The sequence below is a fragment of the Pantherophis guttatus genome, chromosome 1, assembly GCF_059756535.1.
Source record: "Pantherophis guttatus breed Tessera chromosome 1, ASM5975653v1, whole genome shotgun sequence".
Classification (NCBI taxonomy): domain Eukaryota; kingdom Metazoa; phylum Chordata; class Lepidosauria; order Squamata; family Colubridae; genus Pantherophis; species Pantherophis guttatus.
The window spans coordinates 234,441,372-234,467,964 of NC_142063.1; the positions used below are offsets into that span (position 1 = coordinate 234,441,372).

General features: G+C 35.9%; 1 protein-coding gene across 2 annotated transcripts in view; it reads left to right on the forward strand.

Annotated features, from left to right (window-relative positions):
- CYB5R4 (cytochrome b5 reductase 4) overlaps window positions 1-26,593 on the forward strand; it is a 31,166-nt gene that overhangs the window by 916 nt on the left and 3,657 nt on the right. For both annotated transcript variants that reach the window (XR_004589777.3, XM_034408917.3), the window contains exons 2-14: window positions 1,895-2,048; window positions 5,229-5,329; window positions 6,787-6,871; window positions 10,206-10,247; window positions 17,668-17,722; window positions 19,045-19,102; window positions 19,630-19,723; window positions 20,735-20,767; window positions 22,502-22,624; window positions 24,094-24,234; window positions 24,631-24,783; window positions 25,061-25,211; window positions 26,134-26,220. Coding sequence is in view for 1 of the 2 variants with exons in the window: in XM_034408917.3 (XP_034264808.2) it covers window positions 1,895-2,048; window positions 5,229-5,329; window positions 6,787-6,871; window positions 10,206-10,247; window positions 17,668-17,722; window positions 19,045-19,102; window positions 19,630-19,723; window positions 20,735-20,767; window positions 22,502-22,624; window positions 24,094-24,234; window positions 24,631-24,783; window positions 25,061-25,211; window positions 26,134-26,220 (1,277 nt within the window). In the remaining variant the exon portion in view is untranslated. The remainder of the gene's footprint in view (window positions 1-1,894; window positions 2,049-5,228; window positions 5,330-6,786; window positions 6,872-10,205; window positions 10,248-17,667; window positions 17,723-19,044; window positions 19,103-19,629; window positions 19,724-20,734; window positions 20,768-22,501; window positions 22,625-24,093; window positions 24,235-24,630; window positions 24,784-25,060; window positions 25,212-26,133; window positions 26,221-26,593) is intronic.

Consider the following 26,593-nt stretch of genomic DNA (forward strand, 5'->3'; position numbering starts at 1 on the left):
CATTTTTTTTTTTTAATGTGAGAAGATGAGCTTTAAAGATGCTCTTTATTAATATGGACTATCGACTTTGTGATTGGGAAACTGGGAAGCCAGGTCGTTGATCTGATTTGCCCGTAAAAGTCTGGCAAGTGGAATAGTAGAGAACATAAAGTTTCTTTAAGTAGTTTGATAACTGTACCAATTTGTCGGTTGCTTCCCTTCCTCAGAGACCGATGGAGGAGCTCATGGCACATCTAGTCAGGATGCAGTTGTGACACTGAAGCCCACATTGCAGAAAGATTATGAAATGTGTGAAGCCTCTTCGGGGGAAAATTGAGTCAAATAACAATTTCCTTTTTTTAACATTGTGCTTTTAATATCTCTGGCCTACTGTTTCTTACTCAATTTCTGCTTCTTGTGTAATATACTTACCTTGAAAAATTGAATTGATGTAGCAATTTGCTTTGTGTGTCAGTTACTAGATGAATATCTGTGATGTGAGCTTTGGAACATTGCAATTATTTCACAGTTGCTTCATATAAGAACTGAAGTTTATATACTGAGAAAAAACAGACCCAAAGTATCTTTTAAGGTAATTACGCAGTGACCCTTGTATATTCTGAAAACAGCACTTTTAGCCGATCCCTCAGTTTACCTAAATTTTACCTCATTTACTATTTCACTGTCTTTCCCAGTTGGAGGGCTATTGAGTTTCCATATGTAGCAGAGCAGTAGCTCTAGCTATCATGGCTAGTTGTGTTGGATGCTGTAGTTCAGCTTTATGGAAAGCCCTAAGTATGTTTATTATGTGTTGATTGATTAAAGTTTTATTGCTGTCTTTCTATAGGAACTTGATGTAGTGTATATAGTGCTTCCTCTGCTTAGATTCAATAATTTCCAATTTTGTTAAAAAAACAACAACTAGATTGTCATATGTAAATAAACGATACAGAATATATACTTTATAAATACCTACTACATCTTTTCACCATAGCCTAGATGTCCTTCTGAAGTCTACTCTGTGCTATTGTGTATAGCTTTGGATTCATTATGTACAACTTGTGACAAATTAGAAATAAGGAGAATTTGTATTTTCTGTATAAATGTAGAATGGAAAGGGCTGTACTGATATTTAATAAATAAGGGTGAATCACAAAGGAATACCTGATATGCTAATCAGCAATGGAGTGGAACATTGGTGAGGCAATAGAGGGCATGGCACGGGTGTTCTTCAGGATGGAAGTAGCTGTGAAAATTTGGCAGCAGATCGGGGTGAAATGTAAAATTTGTTACTACCAATTCTGTGGGTGTGGCTTGGTGGGGTAATGTGACTGGGTGGGTGTGGCCAACTTTTTTTTTTTTTTACTTTTCAAAGCATTTTTTCTAATGCTTTGAAAAGCCTCTGACGATCAGGCAACTCAGCTGGGATCGTCAGACACTTTACAAAGCATTTTTTTTACCACCTCTTCTGCCAAGAGATTGCAGAAAAAATTCTTTGAAAAGCCTCTGATGATCCCAGCTGAGCCGCGTGATCATCAGAGGCTTTTTTTTTACTTTTAAAAGCATTTTTTCGTTGGAAGAGTTTGTAGAAAAAATGCTTTTAAAAGTAAAAAAAAAAAAGCCTCTGATGATTGTGTCTCAGCTGGGCATGGTGGGGGGGGGGGGTGCAGGGATTTTTGCTACTGGGTGTCTGAACCACCCGCCGCCATCGCTACTGGATTGGGCGATCTGGTCCAAACCGGGAGCATTTCACCCCTGCAGCAGAGCCTTACTTGTGGTGACATTTAGTGGCAGTGGGTTTTTTTTAAAAAGAAAGCTGTACAAGGCTACCTGACTGCCATATGTTGTCCAAATATGCTATGTCTATTTCATTTATTCTGTTAATGTTCTTTATTCCCGCCTTTTCTCTTTTTAGGTACCTTTGAAATCAGGTCGAAGTCTTATGGACTGGATACGGTTAACCAAAAGTGGAAAAGATCTAACTGGTCTAAAAGGAAGATTGTTAGAAGTTACTGAAGAAGAGCTTATGAAACATAATAAAAGGGATGACTGTTGGATATGTATTAGAGGTGGGTTGTTCTGTTGCCAATTCTTATACAGTTTGTTTTTCACTGTATCTTGGTAACTGATATAGGATAATAAATCTTAGGGGCAGGTAATTTGAAAAAATATGATTTATAGAAGCTTTTTAAGCATGTACAATATCTTGTGTTTTATGCATAGCTAATAAAACATCCTAGCATTTGCTGCACAATCCTCTTAGATATTCTTAGGAGACTTATTTCTGTGTTTAGAAGTATTCACAAGATCTACTTTGTAGGATTGTGCATACTTTTCAAATGATTTCCGAAATGATTCAATCCAATCAATGAGTGTGCAGCTCCAAACAGCTTCAATTTGGGACAGATCTGCACTAGCCTGTCAACACAGATAATGTTGCTTTAAAATCTGTCTTTGAAATAAATTGATTCTTTACAGAAACTTTTTTTCCAAGCTTTTGCAGAAGCTTGGAAAAAAAGGGAACTGCTTTGATGAAAAAAAAGATGTGGTCTGCTCATTTCATGGACATCCTGTTTTTTTTTTTTTTACTAACCATAGTTTTTTCTGTTCCTTTTGAATTCTCTGTCTGAGAAACTGAATTTAGTATACGTATTGTTGGTTTTGGTGCTTGAATGAAGAGCAGATCTTCTTTTATTATTAAATTGAGGCCCTACCTTTCATTCGGAAACCATAAATGACACACATAATGTTTCCTTTTCGTATTTTCCTCATAATAACTGTGAGATAGGATGGGTTCAGAGTCACCCAGGGAGCTTCTGTGCAGAATATGCAATCAAAATAATCTTTGAATTACAGGATCAATTGCAGCACTGATAACAGTACAATTAAGATCACAGAGAAGGCTATAAGTGTATTGTCATGATGAAAAAGCTGTTGATGAAGCTGTATGATTGTAAAGTACTGTATCCTAGATAAATATCAACATATATTGAACATTTCTTGACTTTTAACCAATTTTGTTATATACATGATGTACAATGACAATAAAGGCTGTATATATAATTTCATCAATTCTTCAAACATTTATTTAATAGAATATTCTCTATGAAATCCTTGGTGGTCTCTAAGTTTGGTTGTAGACATTTCATTACCTGAATAGGTAACATCATCACTGCTAGTGACTGTGGAGTTTGCTCAAGCTCCTTTCAGGCATTTGCCAGAATCTGTTGAATTCAAAATAGAAAGAAAACAGGAGTGTACATAGCTGTCAGCTGCCTTTACTGCTTGTGGATCATGTGGAGAATTGTGCTTGTTATAAAGTTGTCACAAAATCTTTTTAGCCCTCCGATTTACATTATATTCCATATACAGATTGCAGCCTTCAGGCAAAAACATGAAAAGGTTTGCAATGGATAGTGCTCAGATAAGGTCAGCTGAAGTGAGTTTCAGCTTCTAAAACTTTTAAAGTGTGGAAATTCCTTGATTTTTGTTTATCAGAAAATAAGCCAAACTGAAGAAGAAAGGACATAGGACATTATCTGTACAAATATGCAGCCAATACTACTCACCATTATTTTCTTTTATTATCTATCAGTAATCTATATTTTGATCTTTAACCAATATAAAATAAAAATTTACTAAAACTATTATTTATTATAATAAATAACATTATTTATTATTTATTAAATTTGTATGCTGCCCATCTCTCCAAAGGTGAATCTACAGTGTTAGCTGTAGGATTAATGACTATTATTTAAGAATGACCTTTATTTGTATATTATATATATACCAACTATGAGGTTATGAAATAGTTTTTATATTCTCTATCATTATAAAATTATTATTGAGCTGAAATCTGTAAAGATATAAAACTTTATAAGATTAAAATTATGAAATTCAAATTAAACCTATATCAGGTATATTTATCATAATATAGGCCCGTGATGGCGAACCAATGGCACGCGTGCCACAGGTGGCATGCGGAGCCATTTCTGCAGACACACAAGCTGTTGCCCTAGATCAGCATCACTGTGCATGCACGCACGCCTCCTGCTCGCCAGCTGATTTTTGGGTCTCTGCCACACGTGGGAGACATGCGCGCATGCCCATGATGCCCCTCCCCTCCCAGGAGTCTCCACACGGCCCGTTTTGGATGCCAGGTAAGTACAGGACTCACACGGAGGCTCTGGGAGGGGGAAAAAACGGGCCTACCGGAAGTCTGGAAACAGATCGTTTCCAGCCTCTGGAGGGAGGCTTCAGGGATGCCTGCTAGGCCCAAAACGGGGCACCGGGGAGTCACGCGTGCATGCCTAGGGGGGTGAGAGCACGGGATTGTGCGCACATGCGCAGTGGGAGGAGCATGTGGGGGGCATTGCATTATGGGTGTGGGCATGCGCGCATGCACTATCGTGTGCACAAGTGTGCTTTTGGCACCTGAGGAAAAATCGGTTAGCAATCACTGATATAGACAGTCTTCTCTATTAGGATTCTTCTTTGGTAGAGAAATGTCTGCATAGGATTATCAAGTGAAGATGCTTTGCTTGTGCTCATTTATGTATGTGACAACTTTTTTTTTTCTTGAACAGGCAGGGACATAAGGTACATTAATACATTCTGATGCTGTATGATGAAAGAGGTGATAAAATTCATTTGTCAGCATAGAAAGTAAATGAAGCTGACCTTCGAGATAATGTATAATGTAAGCCGTTTTATATGCAATATATGCAATTTTGCACTAGATGGCATTCCTAGTACAAGTAACAAAAATGCAAATACTATATAACCATAATCTATAATATTTATGTCAGCCTAGGAAACAGGAACATTTTGCCAATTTATCTTCCACTTGTTTGGTTTCTGATTCAGTTCTTCAGAAGGTCATTCTATTTTTTTTCCTTTCGTGTGTTGTTTTACATTGTTCCATTTTATTGTGTGCTTTATGCAGAGTCCAGAGATCATTTGGAAATGAAGCATGGCGTAACATTTTAAAAAACAAATAAATAACTAATTTATACAGGATTATGGTTATGTACTTGCTTGAGGTCCATTGTCATGGATGAAATGTTTTGACAACTATTTTTAGAATAAGTGTTTTTTTATGCCATTCAATTCAGCTAACACAACCAACAAAGCATAACCAGCTTCATTGTTTCAGTCTATGTTCAAAATAAACATGACATTTTATACCACATTTACTTTATACCTCCTCATTTAACTGGTATTTTTAATCATTGTTCTTTGCTTTCTAGGGCTTGTATATAATGTAACACCGTATATGGAATATCACCCGGGTGGAGAAGACGAGTTAATGAAAGCTGCAGGAACTGATGGCACAGATTTGTTTGATCAGGTAGGAAAAGAGTGTAGTTGGTGTTCAATTTCTAAAAATATTGTTGTCACGTTCCATAGTTCAGCATCAAGAAACCTCAGACAACACAGTTCAGTTTGAAGCGTTTATCCTTGAAAGCGTGAAATCCGGCACGAAGTGACCAACAAGCAAAGAAGCAAAACAAAATCAGCGCTAATTGCAGTTTATCCCTTCATCCTTAAGTATGTGCATTTATCCCACCCCCTGGCATCCCCAGCCCCTGCTGTCTGCTCACCATTAGCCCAGCAGAAGTTTTGCATGTGCGCCCGCCCCACCCCCTGGCTTCTGAGATGCTGACGCTCAGCTGTTTTGGCCAGTCTCCGCTTCCCAGCTGATTACAGGTCTGGAGGCATACCCAGCAGCTCAAAGCCAAATGGAGCAGCTGTTCCGCCTCTTAGCTGATGGCTCACTCGGCATGGTGGATCCTCCCCTCCCTGAATGGCAACCCCGGGACGACTCACCCCACAGCTAGCAGTTTCGGGGCTGACAATTGTGCTGCACACTAAGAGGTCTTGTTCCCGGAAGAAAAAACTGCTGCTTTGTAATGTATCTCATTAAAACATTACATTTTAAGGAATAGACTTAAACTTAGATTAACTTTATTGTCATTTTGCATGTACACTAATTGGCATACATTAAAATGAAATTTCCTTGCATATAGCTCTCAAAGGGTCACATCTCCAATATGCTAATATAATTATTATAATAATAACTAGTTACCGTATTTCCCCAAAAATAAGACCCTGTCTTATATTTTTTTGAACCCTGAAATAAGCACTTGGCCTTATTTTCTTATTATTTGGGGCGCGTGGAGCAAGACGGGGCTCCTCTTGCTGTCATTGCCACACCTATGGAACAGACCTGTAATCAGACCTGTAATTACAGGTAGTCCTTGGCTTATGATTGATTGCTTAGCAATTGTTCAAAATTACAGTGGACCCTTCAAAAGCTATCTATGATCCGGTTTCAAAGTTATGACGGCCATAAGCCATCCTGCCCATTCTCAGTCACTTGATCACATTTTGGGTGCTTGGCAGTTGGCTCACTTTTACATCCATTTGTAGCATCCTGCACTCATGTATCTGCAATTTTTGATGGGTTTGGTTTTTTTTTGCCAGTTTCTGGCAAAACACAACCAATGAGTATAATGGATTTGCTTAACAACCATGGTATCACTTAACAACTCTGTAAAAAAAAAAAGTTGTAAACTTAGTTCTGGTCCTGTGGTAACCCGCTTAATAATCACAATGAGTTATGACCATAATCTTGGGTTCAATTACAACTGTAGGTTGAAGACTGTCTGTATGTTTTTGTTCACTTGGCAATTTAGTGTTGCTTAATTTATGAGATTTAGAATATTTTCATGGTTATTTAGAAGTATGTTATCAAGAATGTTAGATGAACAGATGTCAAATATAAGATTACATTTTTCCTTGCAGGTTCATCGCTGGGTCAATTATGAATCGATGCTGAAAGAATGCTTGGTTGGAAGAATAGCCCTGAAACCTGCAGCTTTTCTAAAAGGTATATGCTCTTTATTCCATAAGGTGTGCTCAATTTCAGTGACCTGAGTGAAGAATTATTGGAGTGCTCTTGTATAACATGTCTCAACAGCAGTAGCACCTGGCTGACTTTACCTGGGCTTAGAAACGTAAGTTTGCTATTAGGGAGTTTCAGATATATAGAATAGGTGGTAAGTGGAAACAATATTCTGGAAATAGACAATGGTAAGCCTTCTTCTGTGCTGTTGCCAGGAAAATAGTATAGATTTGTTTATGCAGTTGTAGATTTGTTTATGCAGTTATTAGGAGGTGAACCTGAGGGTGTTTTTATCCTTAGAATATATGGAGGATATCAGAATGCCTGTCTCTATGACAAAGATTAAACATGTTAACTTTAAATACAAGACTCAATATCAATAAACTCTCCAATATGTTATTTAGAAGGCATGTGGTTTTCTACTTTATATTGGATTAAAAAAAAAATGCTGGCCAGAAATATACGGTGATTTGTGTTAAAAGTATTGCTGATATTACTCACAAGGTAATCAAGTAATTGGTGGAAATTTGCCAGTGCTTCATTGAGAAAAATACTGCTACTAAGTAACAATGTGTACATTAATCTCAATTTCTGAACGTATTACTATTTTTCTTTATTTCATATTTTAATATTCCTAAGAAAGCTATTCAGAATATTTCATGTTTGTAATCTGATTTGTTTCTGATAATCGATTAGTGTATGCTAAGTATGCATTCCACCAGGAGATTTACATTTTTAATGAGAAAACACTAAATAATAACGGATAATTTAACATGTATTTTAAAACAGAAAAACAATAAAGGTGCAATTAAACATATCAGAGATTTTGAAAGATTTTTTTTCCTTACTATTTAGAACGGAGAAGGGCGGTGGATATTATTAAGGATAAAATACTGCAGTATGACTATAATTTTTGGAAAAGTATACGTTTGATACAAACTATTTTGTATCAAATTTATATTTTGCTGATATAGGGGAAAAAAGGTAGACTAGTATAGATCTATTTCAAGCTATTTATCTCTCATCTGCTAGCCATACCCTTACTTGGATTCGAACTAGTCTTCCTTTATTTCTTTATCAGCAAATATATATATGGAAGCTATGACTTGATGATTCCTAGGGAGAATATGGAAAGCCAATAAATCTCCATGTCTGTGACATTTTTGTGTTGTGAAATGACCTTTGCAGAAGTACATCATACTATCTTATGCTGGTAAAGAACTGAGTTGTAGCTACATTGCCTCAGTCAGTTGCTATAGGTTTAGCAAAGAAAAACAAAAGACAGATTCCACAATCTGTCACATACCTCCACATATGTATGGGTACTTGCTTCCAAGGTGCTTTGTGCATCAAAATCAATTTTCTGAGCAATCCTGTACAGTTTCATAGAGCTGAAGCGTAAATTCATGTGTGTTGCTGCCAATTCCATGTTTTACTAACAGTTGACTTCAAATTAATTCCTTAACCTCTGATTTTGTTGAAGAGTGGATGGTTCTGAAATACTTATTCCTGCAGATGTGTATGAACACCTGTTTAACCTGCAGCATTTGAACATTATGGAAGACGGTTTTGCTGGCTTAGATATATATAATGTTTCATAATTATGTAGCACCTTGACATTTCATGATGTGAAATTATGAATGTTTTCCCCCCAGACTCAATAATCAGAAAAAAACACATGTTTTAAGTTGAAACTTCTTATCCTGTGATCATACTGTTGACATCTTTGCCCTCTTCTTTAAAACTGATTATCTAATCAATTTAGAGAAATCTCTCAAACAGTGAATTTTGCTGTTGCTGTGTAGCTTACGCTCTCTGGATAATGTAGAATTCATATTTGACCTAGCAGAATAATGATTTAATTGTATCAGAATCATGATTGTGTGTTGGTAAACATTAACAACAGCACAAACAGCTTATAAAACAAGCCAATTTAGCCCAGCTTTCAATGATTAAAATAAGATTCAGGGACTAGGTTTCCTAGACAATTCTTAATATTGTGAGTGATTATAGTTTGTTTTTCCCCCAGCTGTTGGCTGATTTTCCCTTCTATTGTTTTGCTCTGCATCTGGTCCTTGTTCCAAAGCAGTTCTGTGCAATCTTGCCCTTGTGCCTTCTTGCTGTGTTTAGAATGGTGCAGTAGCTTTAAGAATAAATAAATAAATTACATAAATCTCTGTCTTTGGATGCTGGTATTACTATTAGGAGGAATTATAGTACATTCCATACTGGTCAGCTGCACACTAGTGTTATCAAAATTTACCAGTGTTTTAAAAGGTGTTGAGGGTAGATAGCTTCTGACACTCATGGATTTTATTGGGGTTTGTAGAATGTGTATTCAACCCAATTTAACAGACTGCTTTTTAGTTTTTCTTAGTTTTCTAATAATATTTTTCTTTATTTACTTATTGGTAATAGAAAGTATAAAAAGCTGCAATTTTAAAAAATATCAGAGGATTCTGGTGACACAAGACACTTTTTTCATGTTATAGCTCCCTCTGTTGATATAAAAGACTACATTCCATTTTATTCACGAGATGGAAGAACTCTATGAAAAATAACATCATCAGAGTAGATATGGTTGAACATTTTTATTCTAGTTTTGCATATTTTGGGAGGAGATACTAAAGAACTAAATTGGTGTCATTAGCATTGAGGAGTTTTGATTTGTTTGAGGATAATTCAAGTAACACAAGGCTTTGTAAGGCCCCCTCAGAGCCACCGATCCCCCATATGTTGAAAAGTCCATATATTTTGACTTCATCTTCTTTGAAAGGGTCTCATTCTATGGCTCATTTTTGTACCTCTGTCCTATTGATGTTTCTTGTGATATTGCCACGGTGTGACAAACTGTCTATGTGCTATCCTCTTAGCCACTAGACAGTGTTTCTGCACCTTCATAGATCCTATCTAAGGGCATAGAGTAAATCATTTTCCATTACTGGAACATAAAATGTTCATGCAGTTTGGCTATCATGATTTTGTAACCTCCAATAGATGCCAAGTGTGTTTGTCGTTTGCTAAATGACATCCTACACATTAGAGTGTAATACTAGTATACTTTTTATGGACACAAACACTACTCACATTTCATGCACTTAAAATGATTGCAGTAGTTAGAAGTAGCTTTCTCTTTAGTATAGTGCTCACATTTCTTAGAGCTAATATTTTGCGTGGTTAATATTCAACTCTAGGTTGTTTTTTTCTTGAATAAAGCTTTTGACGTTTTTTTTTGCCCAGAATATTTGCACATAGTATCATAATTGGAGAGGTTTTCTCTATTGTGATCACTACAGTATTTTTTTTGCATGCTTTACAGAAATTTGTCTCCCTGTAACTGAAGAAAACAGAACCTTGAATGGTGAGTATGATAACATCCACCATTTTTTTTCATACAATTTAGAAAAGGAAAATATGTATTCATCCATGGAGCAGCAGAATCTTGTACTGTACTGGATTTCCTACTGAAATATCATACCATCTGTCTCCAGTTCACTATTGTAATCCTTTCTACCAACTGGGCCGCAATGTTCCATAGGTGTGGCAATGAATAACAAAAAGGGACTCGAAGTACATTTAAAAGCATCAGACAACATGAGAAAGAAAGAAAGAAAAGAAAGAAAGAAAGAAAGAGACAGACAGACAGATAGACAGAAAGAAAGAAAGCCTCATGCTTCATAAGAAGTAAATGCTTTGCATTGGTAGTCAGGTTTTAATTATATTTTACCCCCTGTTACTTACTGTTTACGCCATGTCTAAAAATAATAGTGTTATTAAAAAGAGAGAAAATGAGAATATACTGTTCTGAATTCTTTTTTGGCCTTTTTACAGAAAGTCTGTTCCAATGGCTCTGCTCTTGATTTTCTCCCTTGTTTTTACTTCCAATTCTTATACTACCTTGCTTGAATATCATATAGCAGAGTTTATTTAAAGCTCAGCTTTCTTCTTCTCTACCTCTCCTAAAAATGGGGGGAAACTAATACATTGAAACATGCTTATTTACGAATGTGAGAGTGTAGGTAGTCCTTAACTTACAACCGCAATTGAGCCCAAAATTTCTGTTGTTAAGTGAGACCAGGGTGGATAAAAATCAATGATTTTTTTTTAAAATCAAAAAAACCAGATTTTTTTAATTTAAATCAGATTTTTTTGATTTTTATCGAATTTATTTTAATAAAAAACTTTTGGGGTAAAAACCTATCGTAAGATAGTTTTCTATTTAAGATACATAAATAATTTAGTTTATTCAGCATGAAATGGAGCTTAGTTATGTAGCATGAGGCTGTATATTCTGCAATACTGGGACTATCGGTGAGTCAACAGTGGGTCAAAGGAGTAGCAGAGATGACAGTTGCTCTTTAAAAATTATGATTTAAATCAAGCCTTTTTACTAGTGATTTAAATCATGATTTAAATTGTGATTTAAATCAACTCGATTTAAATCAAATCCACCCTGAGTGAGACATTTGTTAAGTGAGTTTTGCACCGTTTTAGGGATGTTCTTGCCATAGCTGTTAAGTAAATCATTGCAATAGATAAGTTAGTAACCCAGTTGTTAAGTGATTGTGGCTTGTCAGAAAGTTGCAAAAGAGGATCACATGACCCGGGACACAGCAATGGTCATAAATATGGACTAGTTGCCAAGCATCTGAATTTTCCTGAATCACAGGATCACAGGGATTCTGCAAAGGTCATAATTGAAAAGCGGTCATAAGTCACATTTATCAGTGCTGTTGTAACTTTGAACTTACAGTTCAAAGTTCATTACAAAATGAACTGTTGTAAGGTGAGGACTACCTGTAGAAGAATCTTCTAGTTTGGGCTTTCTTTGGAATTCTGGTTGGCTTGGTGATAAATAGGTACTAGATCTTTCCCAGGTAAGAATTTATCTGGTAAGCAGAAAACCGTTTTTGTCTCTCTTCATTTATAATGCTGCTTTGTGGTGATAAATTGTGGGTCTGAAGTTGAGAAGATAAAACAAGGATCACTTCCCTCCTGAGGAAAAACCCATTTCTTGAGCAAACGGAAGAACAGCACAGAGCTTTAACTTTGAAAGTATTCCTGACTAGAAAAGACAACTGAGAAAACTTGGTGGGACTGCTTCACTTCTGAAGCACTTTCCTATCAATTACAGCCTTCTGGGAAAAAAATGAATTTATAAAAAATTCACTGCATTATGTGAAACACTGCTTTTCAGAGATGAAGTACTAGTTATTTTAGGTCAGAAAATGGTAGCACTAAATCCCTTAATTATTGATTCACACAAAACAAGGATGACTCAGCTTGAAATATATAAAGGAAAGAGAAACCGTTTCTAAAAAGTTAGACATTCAAGAGGATGTTACAGGGCCCAGGTTATAGAAATTTATGATTTTTAAACATTCCTTATAATGCTGAGCAAAATTAGTTTGTAACTGCATTTATGGAGAAATATGTCAATTTTTAAAACTGAAGCAGGAACAAATATAAGAAATTGAAAGTGAGAGTGAGATGGGCAGTATCTAAATTGGATAAATAAGTCAATAAAATAAAAAGTGCTTATTGTACAGACATCTGCTTCTATTCAGTATAAACTCCCAATCCTATTTTGTGAGATTTTTGAGATCTATAATACGAGTTTATATATATTTATCTTGCTAAGTGGGGTCTTAGCAAGTGGAACTTTGGTAAGAAATATTAAAAAAAGATGATTTTTTTCATAGCTGCCTAGACAGATGGTTTAGAAGCAGAAGTTATTCAGTAAAATTCATTTAGCAACAAAAAAAAAAATGGAGTGATTTATTTTCTTTTTCCAATGATTCCTGTGGCTTATTAAGTTGGGCAGAAGCTTATTGTTTTAAAATCATCTGAAGAAAATAAGTGGTAGTGTTGAAATATTTAGTATTTTTCTAGAGGGAGATGGGCCACCTTGGCTTGGGATAAGTGAGGAGTAAATCCCCGCAGTACAGTTTTTGGATTTTTTTTTTCAGTTTCCTTTATTCATTGTATTTTCCTTTGGTTTTAAAAAATCTTTTAGTTTTTAGGGTTTTTTGTTTTTTCCCTTTCTGATTATTTATGCTTCATTTTCAGTTATTTTAAACATTTATCACAAGTAATAAGTAATTATTTTTGCCCTTGACCTATGACTATAATAACTGCTTAATGTGCATTTTTGACATATTTTAATCATTTTCTGGAATGTAAAAGGTCTTAGATGTCCTTCTAAGAGGAAACAGATGTTCTCTAAATTAGGCAATTTAATACCTAACATTGTATTTCTTTTACAAGAAACTCATTCTTTCCCAAGAGAAATATCTTTTATCTAAGACATATATTCATATGGATAGAAATTCAAAATTTGGTTAAGGCATCAGCATTTCTAAAGAAACAAGGAATAAGTGATCTCAAAGAATTATTTTAAAAAAATGTTTATTAAATAGGTTATAACTTTATTTGTTTGTATTGGTCTATCATAGACCATCCAGTTGTTTTACACAGGAATTTTAAATACTGAGGGATTAGATAATTAGTGGCTGGAAATTCAAAGCATGTTTTCAATCCTTTGCTAGACCATACTGCTGTTCTAGCTAAATTATATTTCTGAGCATGGAAAGGGCTGCAGACATACATATCAAAGTTTAATTTGATGATTCTGTGAGGAGAAAAGAACTGCACTGAATCAGAAAAATGAAACTCAGATCCCAAGTTTTGTTTCTCTGGTCTACCGCTCTTTCTTCCATGTGCAGAAGAGAACAGCATTTGGCCGGAGAAAGGAAACTTTGGATCCTCCCCCCCCCCCAGGAGTTTCCCTCCCCTCTGTGTGCTAGTCTTTCTACCATTCAGAAACATTTCTGGCTAGAAGCCTAGCCTATATTTTTAATATTGCAGTAATTCATACAGAGAGAGGCAGAAATACTAATTTTTAATCTGATACAATAATATTGTAAATATCTGATTAGTTTCCAGAGATAGCCAAGTAACTGAATTTATTTCTAAACCTGTTTTAATGTGGCTAAAATCACCAGATGACCTTTTGGTCTCTGCTATTTTTCTGTGACCATTTTACTATTCTTTTGCAAAATCTCAAAAAACACAGTAAAGTAGAATCCCAAAATTAATCAAATCCGATGCTAAATTTTGTAGAAACTTTTGTTCCTATATAGCTTTTTCTCCTTTCTTCCAATACAACATAGAAAGTACAATACAACACAACACAACACAACAGTATTTATAGATTTATTAATTTATAGATTTCTGTTTCAGCTGAACTGGATAGTAGAAATTATTTAATAACTTCAGAAATCAACTTCAGATTTATTTTAGAATTCTGATATATTCCAAAGTTGGTCAACTTAGAGTTCACTAAACTTGATTTTGGTGAAATTTAGTCATACATTTCTATGTATGACTAAATTTTGACCCACCACTCTCATCATGGAGTGAAAGTATCATTTATATTCAGCTGAGCTAAGATTATTAAGATATCAAATATGTTTGAGATGTGATTATTTAAAATAACACTGCAAAAGATAAAAGACGATACAGATTTTTCCAAAGTTCTAATAATTTAATATTTTGTCTGTATTGTAGTAGGAAATTAACCTTTTCCAATAAGCTTTGCATCATACTTTCTGAAGGGGCATGGTTTGACAAGATTCTGCTGGACTAGAGTTCCACCAATAGAAGTGGGGAAAGAGGTTTTTCAGAAATAAAAACATCAAATTCCTCAGTTTCCATAAAAAATAAAGCAGGTCATGCTATATGGAAAAAAACCTACAGTAGTTCATAATAGGAGTATCTTTTACTGTGAATGAGGATGTACAGTATTGTGGTATATTTTGCTATTTTACTATGGTGGAGACTTTGTTTTCTTTCCTTCAGTAAGAATAAACAATTTTTATGTTGCTGTTACTTTTTTCTGCAACCAACATGGCAATTGTATTCCTTAATGTCCGTGATGGCGAACCTATGATACAGGTGGCACGTGTAGCCATATCGGAGGGCACGCGAGCCCAGCTCCGGCGCGCCAGCTTATTTTTGGACCTTCTGGACCCACTGAAAGTAGGGAAATAGGCTGTTTCCTGCCTCCGGAAGGCCTGGGGGAGGGATGGGGAAGGCCCATTTTTGCTCTTTCTCAGCCTCCAGAGCCTTTCTAGGAGCCTGGGGAGAGCGAAAATGGCCTTCCTCACCCCCACCCTCCCGGAGGTCTTCCTGAGGCAGGAAAGGGCCGTTTTCGCCCTCCCCAGACTCCTAGAAAGACTCTGGATCTTGGGGAGAGAGAAAAACGAGCCATCGCGTGCCAGGAGCGGGGGGTGGTTGCACGCTCATGCACGGGGGAGGGATGCATATGTGACCTCCCCCCTCCCCCACCCCCCGCTCCTGGCACATGATGGCAAAAAAGTTCGCCATCACTGCTTTATGTGGTGTGCTTGGCTGTTTTCTAAATGCGTTTATTTTGGATTTGTACTTATGTTTGGATTTATTCTGGATTAAATCACAGACTTAGATTATGGACTGCACATTTTCTGGAAAGGAAGAGGAAGGAAGAAGTTTCCCTTTTAGCTTCCTTCTAGAAACAAAAGAAAAAGAAGTGGTGTCAAGGATCAAGACCAGAAGGTAGAACTAGGTGTTCTACAGTTGTTTTCTACTAACAATTGATAGCATCTTCCTGACCCATTTAGACTTCATTATGCCAAAATAGCAATAACAAGGATAAGAACGGCAGTTGTGTGATGCTTTGAAGACATTGTAAGAAGTGGAGAAATGGCTTATGTTAGTATCAGAGGTATTATAAAGAAGTTGTTTCATTTTTATGATGTACAATATTTGGTTACAGTAAAAATAATTCATTAAAATTCATTAATAATAACAATACTAATATTAATAACATGTCAAAACCAAGGTAAAAGGTTACCTTTATTATCTTTCATCTATATAATAATTAAAATTTAGGATTGTTTGTCTGTTGGTAATCTTCCATTGGATGAAATGATCCATCACAGGGCATCAGTTTTTGAACCAAGGTACCTCAAACAGTCTTATAGAATGCATTCAAAATCCCATTCTCCCATTACTTCTGTTGGATTGAAATTTGGAAAAGTTGTGGCCACTTCAGTGAGCTGGGCTGCTATGGTTAGCCACGGTCACATGGTTGTCATTTCCAGTGCTGCCCTGACAGATTCCCACAAGTCAACTGGGGAAGCTATTATCAATCCCATTGATAATAATAATTTTTTATTTTTTTGTAATAGTTTTTTTGCTTTGTTATTTCTTATCCAGGGTTGTTGCTTTAAACCAGCAGTTTCAACAACACATTTTTATTTATTAGAGCTTGATAATTTCTCTTTGTTGCCAATTTATGGTTGTTTGGCTTTTTATAATCTAGATCTGATTGTCTTATTAAAAGAAAAATATGCAAACATAATTTTTAAGACTCGGAGAAGCTTAAGAGTGCATCTTTATTTGACACACACAACCCCAATACACCATGATAATGTCGGCTTTTTTCCCCCTCATCCCTATTAAAGTCAAGCCAGACTAAATAGGTTTATGTAAGGAAATCCAAGATGTTGAAATAAGTTTTGAAAGTATATTTAGCTGATTATCATAGAATCATTTACCAAGTATTGAGGTTTGTACTATGTCCCTTTGTGTGTATTAGAGCTAGTGCTCTTTTTACCCCTCAGGAGAGTTTGTGCAAACACAAATAAGTGCTGTTATATAGTCAAAGCTACTTTTAAAGGATCTGTAAGTTCTTTTACTGGTTAGGGTTAGGGTTAGGGTTAGGGAGAATTGCTTGGCAACCTTGTAAGTGATTTCTTCTGATATTTCTAGAAAAAGTGTAGAGAAGAGCAACTAGGATGATTAGGGGATTGGAGACTTAAACATATGAAGAATGGTTACAGGAACTCGCATGGCTGTCTAATGAGGAGAAGAACCAGGGGAGACAGGATAGCAGTGTTCCAATATCTGAGGGGCTGCCACAGAGAGGAAAGAGTCAAGCTACTTTCCAAAGTAGCACCTGAAGGTCAGACAAGGAATAATGGATGGAAACTGATCAAGGAGAGATTCAACCTAGAAATAAGGAAAAAAAATTCTGACAGTGAGAACAATCAACCAATGGAACAGCTTGCCTTCGGAAGTTGTGGGAGCTTCATCACCAGGGGCTTTCAAAAAGAGATTGGTCTGCCATTTGTCAGAAATGGTGTAGGGTGCTTGGGCAGGGGGTTGGACTAGATGACCTACAAGGCCCCCTCCAACTCTGTAAATCTGTAAACATCTGTAAACATCATTGATATGCAAATACTAATGATTCATCTGATATAAAAATAAATTACATGCCAAGGTTTTTCCATTTCATGTGGCTTTTTAAAAAAGTGAACTGCAAGCCAATATTTTCCTCATTTCTGTAGTTCTGGATATTTCTGTGTCTGAAAAGAACAAGACATTTGAATGGGCGGTCATAATAAATTTAAATAATAATAGTTTAGTGTAAAATGGTCTGTGATGTTCCTCTTGCTTCTTATGCTAGGATTGTGTAACCAAATATTAATCTTAAACAAACAAGTTTGAAACTGGAGGTTCTGAATTATTTCTAGTAGCCATCTCCATAAGCTTTTATGATTATTTGATAAGTAACAAAATTAATAGTATTTTTCATCTAACCCTTTGTTCATGAAAATCAGGAACATATTCTCCCCATTATTTTTCCTGCTGTCCTGAGGAGTAGATTAGGCTGATAAATCCTTAATGCTAGAATAATGTTAACCATTGTACATTACTGTACTTCTTATATTTTGTAGGTGTACTTTCAAAAAAAAAAGTTTTGGAAGACTGTTCCAAAGAAATAATTCCCAGGTATTGTCATATTTTAGCATTAAGTGGGATTCTATTTAAGGAAGCACTGAATGAAAATTTATTAGAAGTATATTATATAATTTACAGAATAATTGGAATAAATCAGCCATACTGTACAGACTAATTCCCCCCCCCCAGAATAATAATAATAAATTATTAATAATTATTCCTGCAGAATAATTATGATATAGTAGCATGTTCAAGGTTTGCTGGTCATACAGTTTTAATGACACCAGTATTGCTTCTAACACTTAGTTGTTTCAGACAATCAAACTGAATATGGATAGTTTCAAGCCATTGTCCAGGTCTGGGGTTAAGTCTCACAATTTATAGATTGGCTCTGATGCAAGTAACATTTTTGAATTTGATTCTGTGACACAAAGTGTAAATGAGTTCTACTGCCAGTCAGAACAGGTCACATACTAAGGGTGAAGATGCATTCTCTGAGCTTGTGGGTTGGTTTCTGAATTTTCATTACCAGACTAAATAACATCTTCAGCGGAGTTTAGGGGGTGTCAGTATTCTTCTTTTTATAAGAGCTTCAGGTGTAGGTGTGTCAAGAGAGAATCTTGTGGTGGATCAGCTGTGAGTCATCAGCGAGTCTTGTGATGGGTCTTGTGATAAGGAGATTACATCAGATTAGGGTCATTAAGAGGTAAACTGGTGGGGGAGTTGTGTGAGTTGGTTGAGGGTGGTGCTGTCTCTGGTTGGCTGTGTGATTGATTTGGATTCTGAGGGGGTTGTATGTCAATGTGTCTGTTGATGAAATTGCTTGTGGAGTGCTAGGCTTTGATGAACTCATGTGTATGGCAGGTGGTAGGGTGGCCGATGATTTTTGTGTGGCCCCAATTGAACCGGTATTGTTTGGTGTCGGTGTGGGTAGACATTAAGGATTTGGGATCATGGTGTTTGACTGCCAGTTGGTGTTCGATGTTACCTAGCCTGGTAATGAAACATTTGGAAACCAACCCACAAGCTCGGAGAACGAACCTTCACCCTCATCCTATCCCTGAGCTAAAGATATTTGCCACTATTGCAAAGTCACATAATGTTGATTTGAGACAGAATTAATTCTATATCTGTTGAACTTTATTTACATTTAGTTCCCTAAATGGATATTAAAATGTAATAGCAGTACCAATATCCTATTCGTTTATCAGAATTCTTGTGACGTTTTCCTTCAGTTTAAGGAAGTCTAAAATTATTCCTATGACAGCCCCATTATTAAATAATATTTAATAAATCACACATGAAGAAAAATCCCTGTGGAGGCACATCTTTTTTTTTAAACAAAAATTTACAGTTTTCTCAATTTATTTAAGTTATGACTGGTTCCAGACAGAAGATTCAGTCACTGTGGTAATATACACTAAACAAAAGGTAAATAAATTCATTTGCTAGAAAAGATTTGCAATATTGTAATCTTGTCTTTTTTCAGTATAGGCTTTGCCTTTGTTTCTTTTCTAGCTGTTATTTTAAAATGTTTAAATGTATCTTACTTCATTTCTTGAGAACTCTTTCTTTCTTTCTTTCTTTCTTTCTTTCTTTCTTTCTTTCTTTCTTTCTTTCTTTCTTTCTTTCTTTTAATTTATTAATCATATTAACCACCCATCTCCCTCAGACATCTTTTTTGCTGTCTCACATATTTAAAGTTTACTTCTAGATTATTAGTATAACCGTTCTATTACTACTGTAAAAATCACCTTTCTGTGATTTTTAATCACATTCTGAATCTAAACCTAAATGAACCAGATGTGCATTCTTCACCTACTTCCCTCATCTTCACTTTCTTCTTGTTGCTTCTTGTTACTTTGTAAAATGCCATTGATTGTGCCTAGTCATAATAATGTAGAACAATGTTGTAACAGCTGTCTGTACCCCATCCCCATTTTCCTTCCCTCTGAAAGGATATGAATTCTGAATTGGTGATAGCAGATGTTCAAGAACGTACATTAAGAGGAGAAATAATTGTGAAAGACTTCTCGTACCTTATACATGTTGGTAAGCTCATGATTGGCATATTTAGTTCACACTTTATCAATAAATAAATTGATTAGATTGCATTAACATAACACAAGTTCGGCTGATGCCAATATTATGTGCATTTGTCAGCTTTTGTATATGGTGAAGGCTGCATTTACCGTATATCATAAGACTAGGATCCAATGATGTAAAATGTGCTACACCATGTGATAGAAGAAAAAGTGTTTATTCTTGGAGCTTTTTTCCTTTGCACTTGTTCCTGCTTCTTGAGCAAGATGTTTAAAAAGCACCTAAACCACATGAAAAGTGAGATTATGACAAAATTTCAGATTCCTCAGTACTGAATTTCAGTAACTGGGAGCAAATGGAAAATGCATGTCTGTGTTTTTTGCATTAGGCACATTTAATGAATAGAAATCTAGGAAGCATCAAAATACTAAGATGTATTGTTCGAAGTAGGTCAGAAATGTCTTCTGTAAGAAGCAGCAATTCTCTGAATTTTATGTTCAAGTGTTTCCAAATCCATCTTTAAGAAACCATGGATTTAACTAGGAATACAGCATATCTGATCTACCACTGGGTTATCCATTCCTTTTCCCAGGAAAATTAGAGTTCCAGTTATGCTCACTTCTTGCTCGGGTTCAGTGATTTGATGCTACATGAAAACCTCTAGTTTACATATATTTTATCAAAGCTCTTTATTACACATGAGTGGTTGCTCCAAATTTGTTTTTTCCAGGTTAGTGCAAGCCTGTTTTATATGCAAAAACAGTTTTGGAACTATTACATGCCATGGAAAGAGAGGAAAACTCCACAAATCTAAGGCTCATTCATGTAGTAATGGAATTGTGCCAAATAGCTCGTTGTGTAACTTTTCATTGTACAGACTTTCATAAATTGAATTACACCATGATCCATGTTTAAGCAGTTTCACATTTTCTTTTTACCTTAATACTTAACAGACTTTATAACTAATAATCTTATGTAAATTAAAGACTTTATTTAACCAAATTATATGGATTGTTTCAGAACTGAGTTATGAAGTTTATGAAGATATGATAGGTAAGTAACTCCATTATTTTGTGGTTCAAACTTGATTTTTTTTTTCTTTATCTTATTAACATACTCAGGAGTTGATGGAATAGGAATATTTCATTTTGATTTTTTTCTGGTATTTTTAATTTTTTAAAAATCAATTAGGGAGTGAAAAGAGAAAGAAACAATAGAAGGAAAGCAGGACCAAATAATTTATTGAAAGCTTTCAAAGCATAAAACTAAATAAGGAATTTGCAAAATGTTAAAGCACAAAGAAATTTCATTATTCTTACAAGTTATATTATATTGGAGTAAATATAATTGTACAACAGTTCCACATTCCAAAACTAGTTGTCAAGAGTTCCAAATAACACCCCCAACTAAAGAAGACTCTGAGGCTAGCAATTCCTCAAAGATCCATTTTATTAGAGATGTCATATTGGCATATCTGGGAAAACCCGAATCTGAAAGTTCCCGGGTTTTCCCCACCCAAAAGAAAGTCAAAGGCCCATCCCCTGCACCCACATGTCCATCACATGATCCAATCAATCCACCATCCAAACTGGAGAACGCCCTTGACTCTCAGAGAAAAGAATGTTATTATGGCTATATATCTTCACCAACTCCTTGCAAACCCCCCTTCCCGTTTTCTCAGGCACTAAATGTGGCAGCCCTGAAGTTCCAAAGACAAGATGGCTTCCGGGCCTGACAGTAGTGCTAGAATCAAATCAGAAGGGTTTTTTTCAATCTTTCTTCTTTAGTTTAAAAGTTCACAAAAAGTAGTGCCAGAATACACAAGAATTACAACATCATCAGGCATTGATGATATTATCTAGTTTGGTAATGAAAAGTCTGCAAGAAAACCGTCAAGCTCAGAGATCACCAAGGACCCCACAATAACAAAATTTAACCTAAGCTAAACCAACTGGATGACCCTCTGTCAGTCATTCTCGGTTGTAAGAAGGAGACAAAGGCAAACCACTTCTGAAAAACTTTGCAGGGATTAGTCCAGGTAATCACCAGGAAACAAAACTGATTCAAAGGTGTGCACATCTCCCTGCCTCTAAAATTCTGGCTTTATATTCTATTTTGTTGTTGTTGTATATATTCCCATGCAAGGGGATCTAATCCAAACACTGCTTAACTGTAAAAATGTGCTTTCAGACTATGGCATACAAATATTTTGGAAGTTTATGTATGTATAAAAAAAGTTTAATTCAGTAATACAGGTAGCTCTTGGCTTACAACAGTTCACTTAGTCACCATTCAAAGTTACAACATCACTGAAAAAAGTAACTTATGAGCATGTTTCATTCTTATGACCGTTGCAGCATCCCCATGGTCAGGTGAACAAAATTCAGACAGTTGGCAACTGACTCGCATTTGTGACCTTTGTAGTATCCTGGGATCATGTGATTGATAACCTTTTATGACTTTCTGACAAGCGAAGTCAATGGGGAAATCCAGGTTCACTTAACTATGGTGTTACTAATTTAACAACTGCAGTGATTCACTTAAACAACTGTAGCAAGAAAGGTTGTAAAATGGGGCAAAACTCACTTAACAAATGTCTCACTTAACAACAGAAATGTTGGACTCATTTGTGGTCATAAGTTGAGGGCTACCTGTATGTTCTGTTTTAAAAAACTGAATGAAATTGCCCTCCAGCAGCATTTGATGGATAGCGATTTGTAAAATTACATTACCTGTGCAAAATGTTGTAGGTGTATTGCTATAGAACAATACTATGTATATTTTTAGTACAGATTTCTGAAAAAGTGGGAAAAGTGGAATTTGTCTTGAAGAAGAAAGAAAATTTGTCCTGGAAAAAACTTGGGCAGCCTCTAAAGAGCCATAATTCTTTTGTCAAATGTACAGATAGAGGTAATACATTTTATTGTTCTACTCAAAAGTTCGTTTCTACACACCTCCTCTTAATTTTAGGGTATAACAGAAATTCCTGTTCCCATTCTATACATCTGTGAAGGAATATACAGCTGACCCAGTAGTGGGTTTCAATTTAGTTTGCTACCGGTTCGCTCATGCGTGTGTGCAACCCTTCTGCACATGCGTAGAAGCGTCTGAGTGGGTGGGCAGAGCCTCTCACCTACCGGTTCGCCCGATCCGGGGTGAACTGGTGGCAACCCACCACTGAGCTGACCTTCAGGAAACCTGGGGCAAGCCATTAAGGACAGACACGCAGAAAAGATTACACAGTCCTGAGAAAGAGGAATCCATGGGGAAAAAACTCAAAACAACCCCATCTTAAGTGTGTTTAATATTAGATGGGACAGAATAAGCCTTGGGCAGGCTTTTCAGGTTCTATTACTATATCTATAACTACAATTGAGATCATCCCCTGAACTCCTTCCATATTTGGTTTTGACCTAGCCTCTGTCTACAGAATCAATACCGACAAGGATATTCCAGTTTTGGGAGATGCTCTTTGGTGGAATTGTATATAGCTGTGTACAACTGTGTAGCTCAGAACATCAGTGCCTCCAAGCAACTGTAGGCAGTTTAGATAATAACAGGTCCCATTAATAAAGCAGGATGTCTGTCAAATTTGTGATTTTGCTTTGGCCAGAAGCAGAATGATAGAGTTAGGGAAGAGAGAGTGTCTTTGATATTGACGAATGTTCTAAACTCTGAGGATATAAGGAAGTGCCTCTAAAACAAAATGAATAGTGGTAGTCCCCTGATTGTGCTTGAGTTTCTGTCTATCTTCTGTTCACCCTTGCTTTTATCGAAGCATTGATTGATTATCAGTAGCTTGATACACATATTTCCGAATAAATTTTCAGGAGAGGCTGGATGAAAAAAACAGCATAAATGAGGATTAGACCATTGTGTGTCTCACTGTGACAGTTTTGTTTGCCACTCGGAGAAAAAGTGGTTGTTATCTGCTATGCTGGCATAGCATCAGTTTGTAATGATGTACCTTTGCATCATCATGTCTGTAATTGATTTGTTTTACACTGTAAGACTTGAATATGTGGACCAGATTTTTTGGCTAGAAATGTACTTCGAATCTATATCTCAAGAATTTGAATATATTGGCATTATTAATATGCCAGTAAATATAAATGTTAATATTTTGAGATTAAAATATTAATGTAATATTTGAAAACTTTGGGTGAGCAGAATACAACACTTTGTAAGAGGCACAGAATTTCAGTGACTTAGAATTTTCATTCTGTTTCTGTAAAGAGAGTTCAGGTCACTGAGAAATTTCTTTCTGAAATTCCTGAACAGAACAAAGATTTTAAATGTATTTGAAGCATGAACATTTAACAGTGTTAATACTTGAGCAAAGTGAATTCAGTTAACTCCTCGGTTTCTGTGTTTCTAAGATTTGTATTACAGGAAATGCAAGCTGCTGTCAAAGACAAATGTCAGTCATGATACTAGACTGTTCTGTGTAGAGTTACCACCAGGAACTCATCTCCAAGTGCCAGTGGGACACCATCTTTACCTCAAACAAACAATTACAGGTAATGGGGGTGAAAATCTTACCTCACTTCAAGAATTTATTGGTCCTAATTCTGATTTTCAAGGAATGCACAAGTAGTTCATTCTTTTACTAAGGGAAAAACATATATCTTATACATTATATCATACAGCAGGGGTTATTTGCTCATCTATTTGATGATAATGCAGTATTATAAGGTATTTTCTGCAATCCTGTGATTTTGACACATTTAATATATATATTTTAGATACTTGGTGTTGATCTTTGGCATGGCATAAATGGGTCTCCTATGGGGCCCCACTACTGACACTCCTTGGCCAAAAGTAATAACATCGACTAGAAGACTAGAGACAAATGATACTCAAAACAGGTTGATGATTATTATTATGGATTTTTCTTTTGCACTGTCTTTCTTTAGGTACAGAGATAGTCAAGCCTTACACACCAGTATTATCTTGCTTGGTATCACCATTCAAAATCCCCTCTTCCAATTATAAGGCACAAATATTTTTTATGATTAAAATTTATCCTGGAGGACTTTTCACACCGGTGCTTGACACTTTGCAAATAGGTAAGACACACATTTTTCTTCCTCTCTCCGAGCATCTTAAAAATCTATTATTTTTTTTCTTTTTCATTTTTAAAATATTTTCAAAATATATTATACATTTTTTAAAAGAATAGTATTTTGTAGACTGCAAATTGCCCAATTTCATTTGTTGCATTATTTTCTGTAGAATACCTGCGATGATGCTAACTTGTATCTATCACAGGGAATAGAATTATTATGATTTTCTAATCCTTGAACATTTATAGTACTATATTTGTCCTATTGCATTTTTTAACAGGAGACTATATTTCTTTGAGTAATCCTGAAGGTATTTTTAAAAAATCACAACTGGAAGATGTAGAAGATTTGGTTTTATTGGCAGGAGGCACCGGATTCACACCAATGGTTAAACTGCTCAATTATGCTTTGAGTAATAGTGCTACCCTCAGGTATCTTTCTGTTCTAAGACCTACCTTAAAAAAGTTTCCTGTTCATTTGGGGCATTCAAAGCCTTTTCTTTTTATTGCTTCAAATAAACTATACTGATGAGTGACCAACTTCGTAATAATGATTGCCAGCATATACTTTTACCATGTTTCCCTGAAAATAAGCCCTCCCCAAAAAATAAGCCCTGCCCCGAAAATAAACCCTCCCTGAAAATATTAAACCACATGGGCAGCTGGTCCCCGCCATTTCCTCTGGTTAGGGTTAGGGAGACAGAGCTGGAAATCAAGTAAGACAGCAAGAGGAGCCCTGAAAATAAGGCCAAGCGCTTAGTTCAGGGTCTTATTTTCGGGGAAACACGGTACATGCCAGTTGTTTGATCTGTAGCTCTTCCTCCTCTTTCCCAAGGTCATTGCCACATATCATTACAACAGCATTACAACAGCATTAGCTGCCTCCCCCATTCCATCAACAAGATCTTTTAAATTCCTTGTAAAGACAACATCCTTTACACGGAATGCAAAGTGTAGCTTCAGCCTATTACAACCTATTATGTTTTTATTTTACGATGTGTATGCCTGAACCAAGCTAGCACCATGTTTAACCACCAACAAGCCACACCCTCCCAGTCACCTTACCACCAAGCCATGCCCATTAATTAAGCCACGCCCACAGAACCGGTAGCAAAAAAATTTAGATTTCACCCCTGGGCAGAAGGGCTATGAGCTAAGAAGGGGCAAACAGAAAGCTGGAACCATCACATCTTACTATTTTTTGTGTGTTTCAGAGACCTCCTTCTAGAGTTGAATAAGTGGATTAGCTAAAGGCATTCTGGGAATTCTTACTAAGGTGCTCAGGGTTGTGTTTTTCAAACAATACTGTTTGTTTTTAAAAGTTGAACATTAAATATTGAAATATCCTTTTAAGGGCAGTAAAAATGATGTTCTTCAACAAAACAGAAGATGATATACTTTGGAAAAGTCAGCTGGAGCAGTTAGCTCTTCAGGACACGAGGTAATTAATAGTTTCCAGAAACTGATGTATACAATGACTTTGTATTTTTTTTTAATCCTGATACATTGAAGCCCTGTCTGCTGTTCACAATAGAAGAATGTGATACAAAAGCCCAACATTTAAGCAGGGACTTCTTTTGGGGAAGAATCAATGGGAGTTGGAAGGGGATCACTTAGGCTTCCAAATCTGAACTCCTGCCCCATTCAGAAAGCCAATTAAAGCATTCATGTCAAATGGCCATCCACCTTGGACAGTGAAGGAAGGATTCTGCCTCTCTTGGTATTTTGTTCTACTATCAAAATTTATTGTTCCATGCCCTGCCCTCTAGCAAATGGAGACACAATCGTAATTATTTTTATTGTTCCTGAACTTT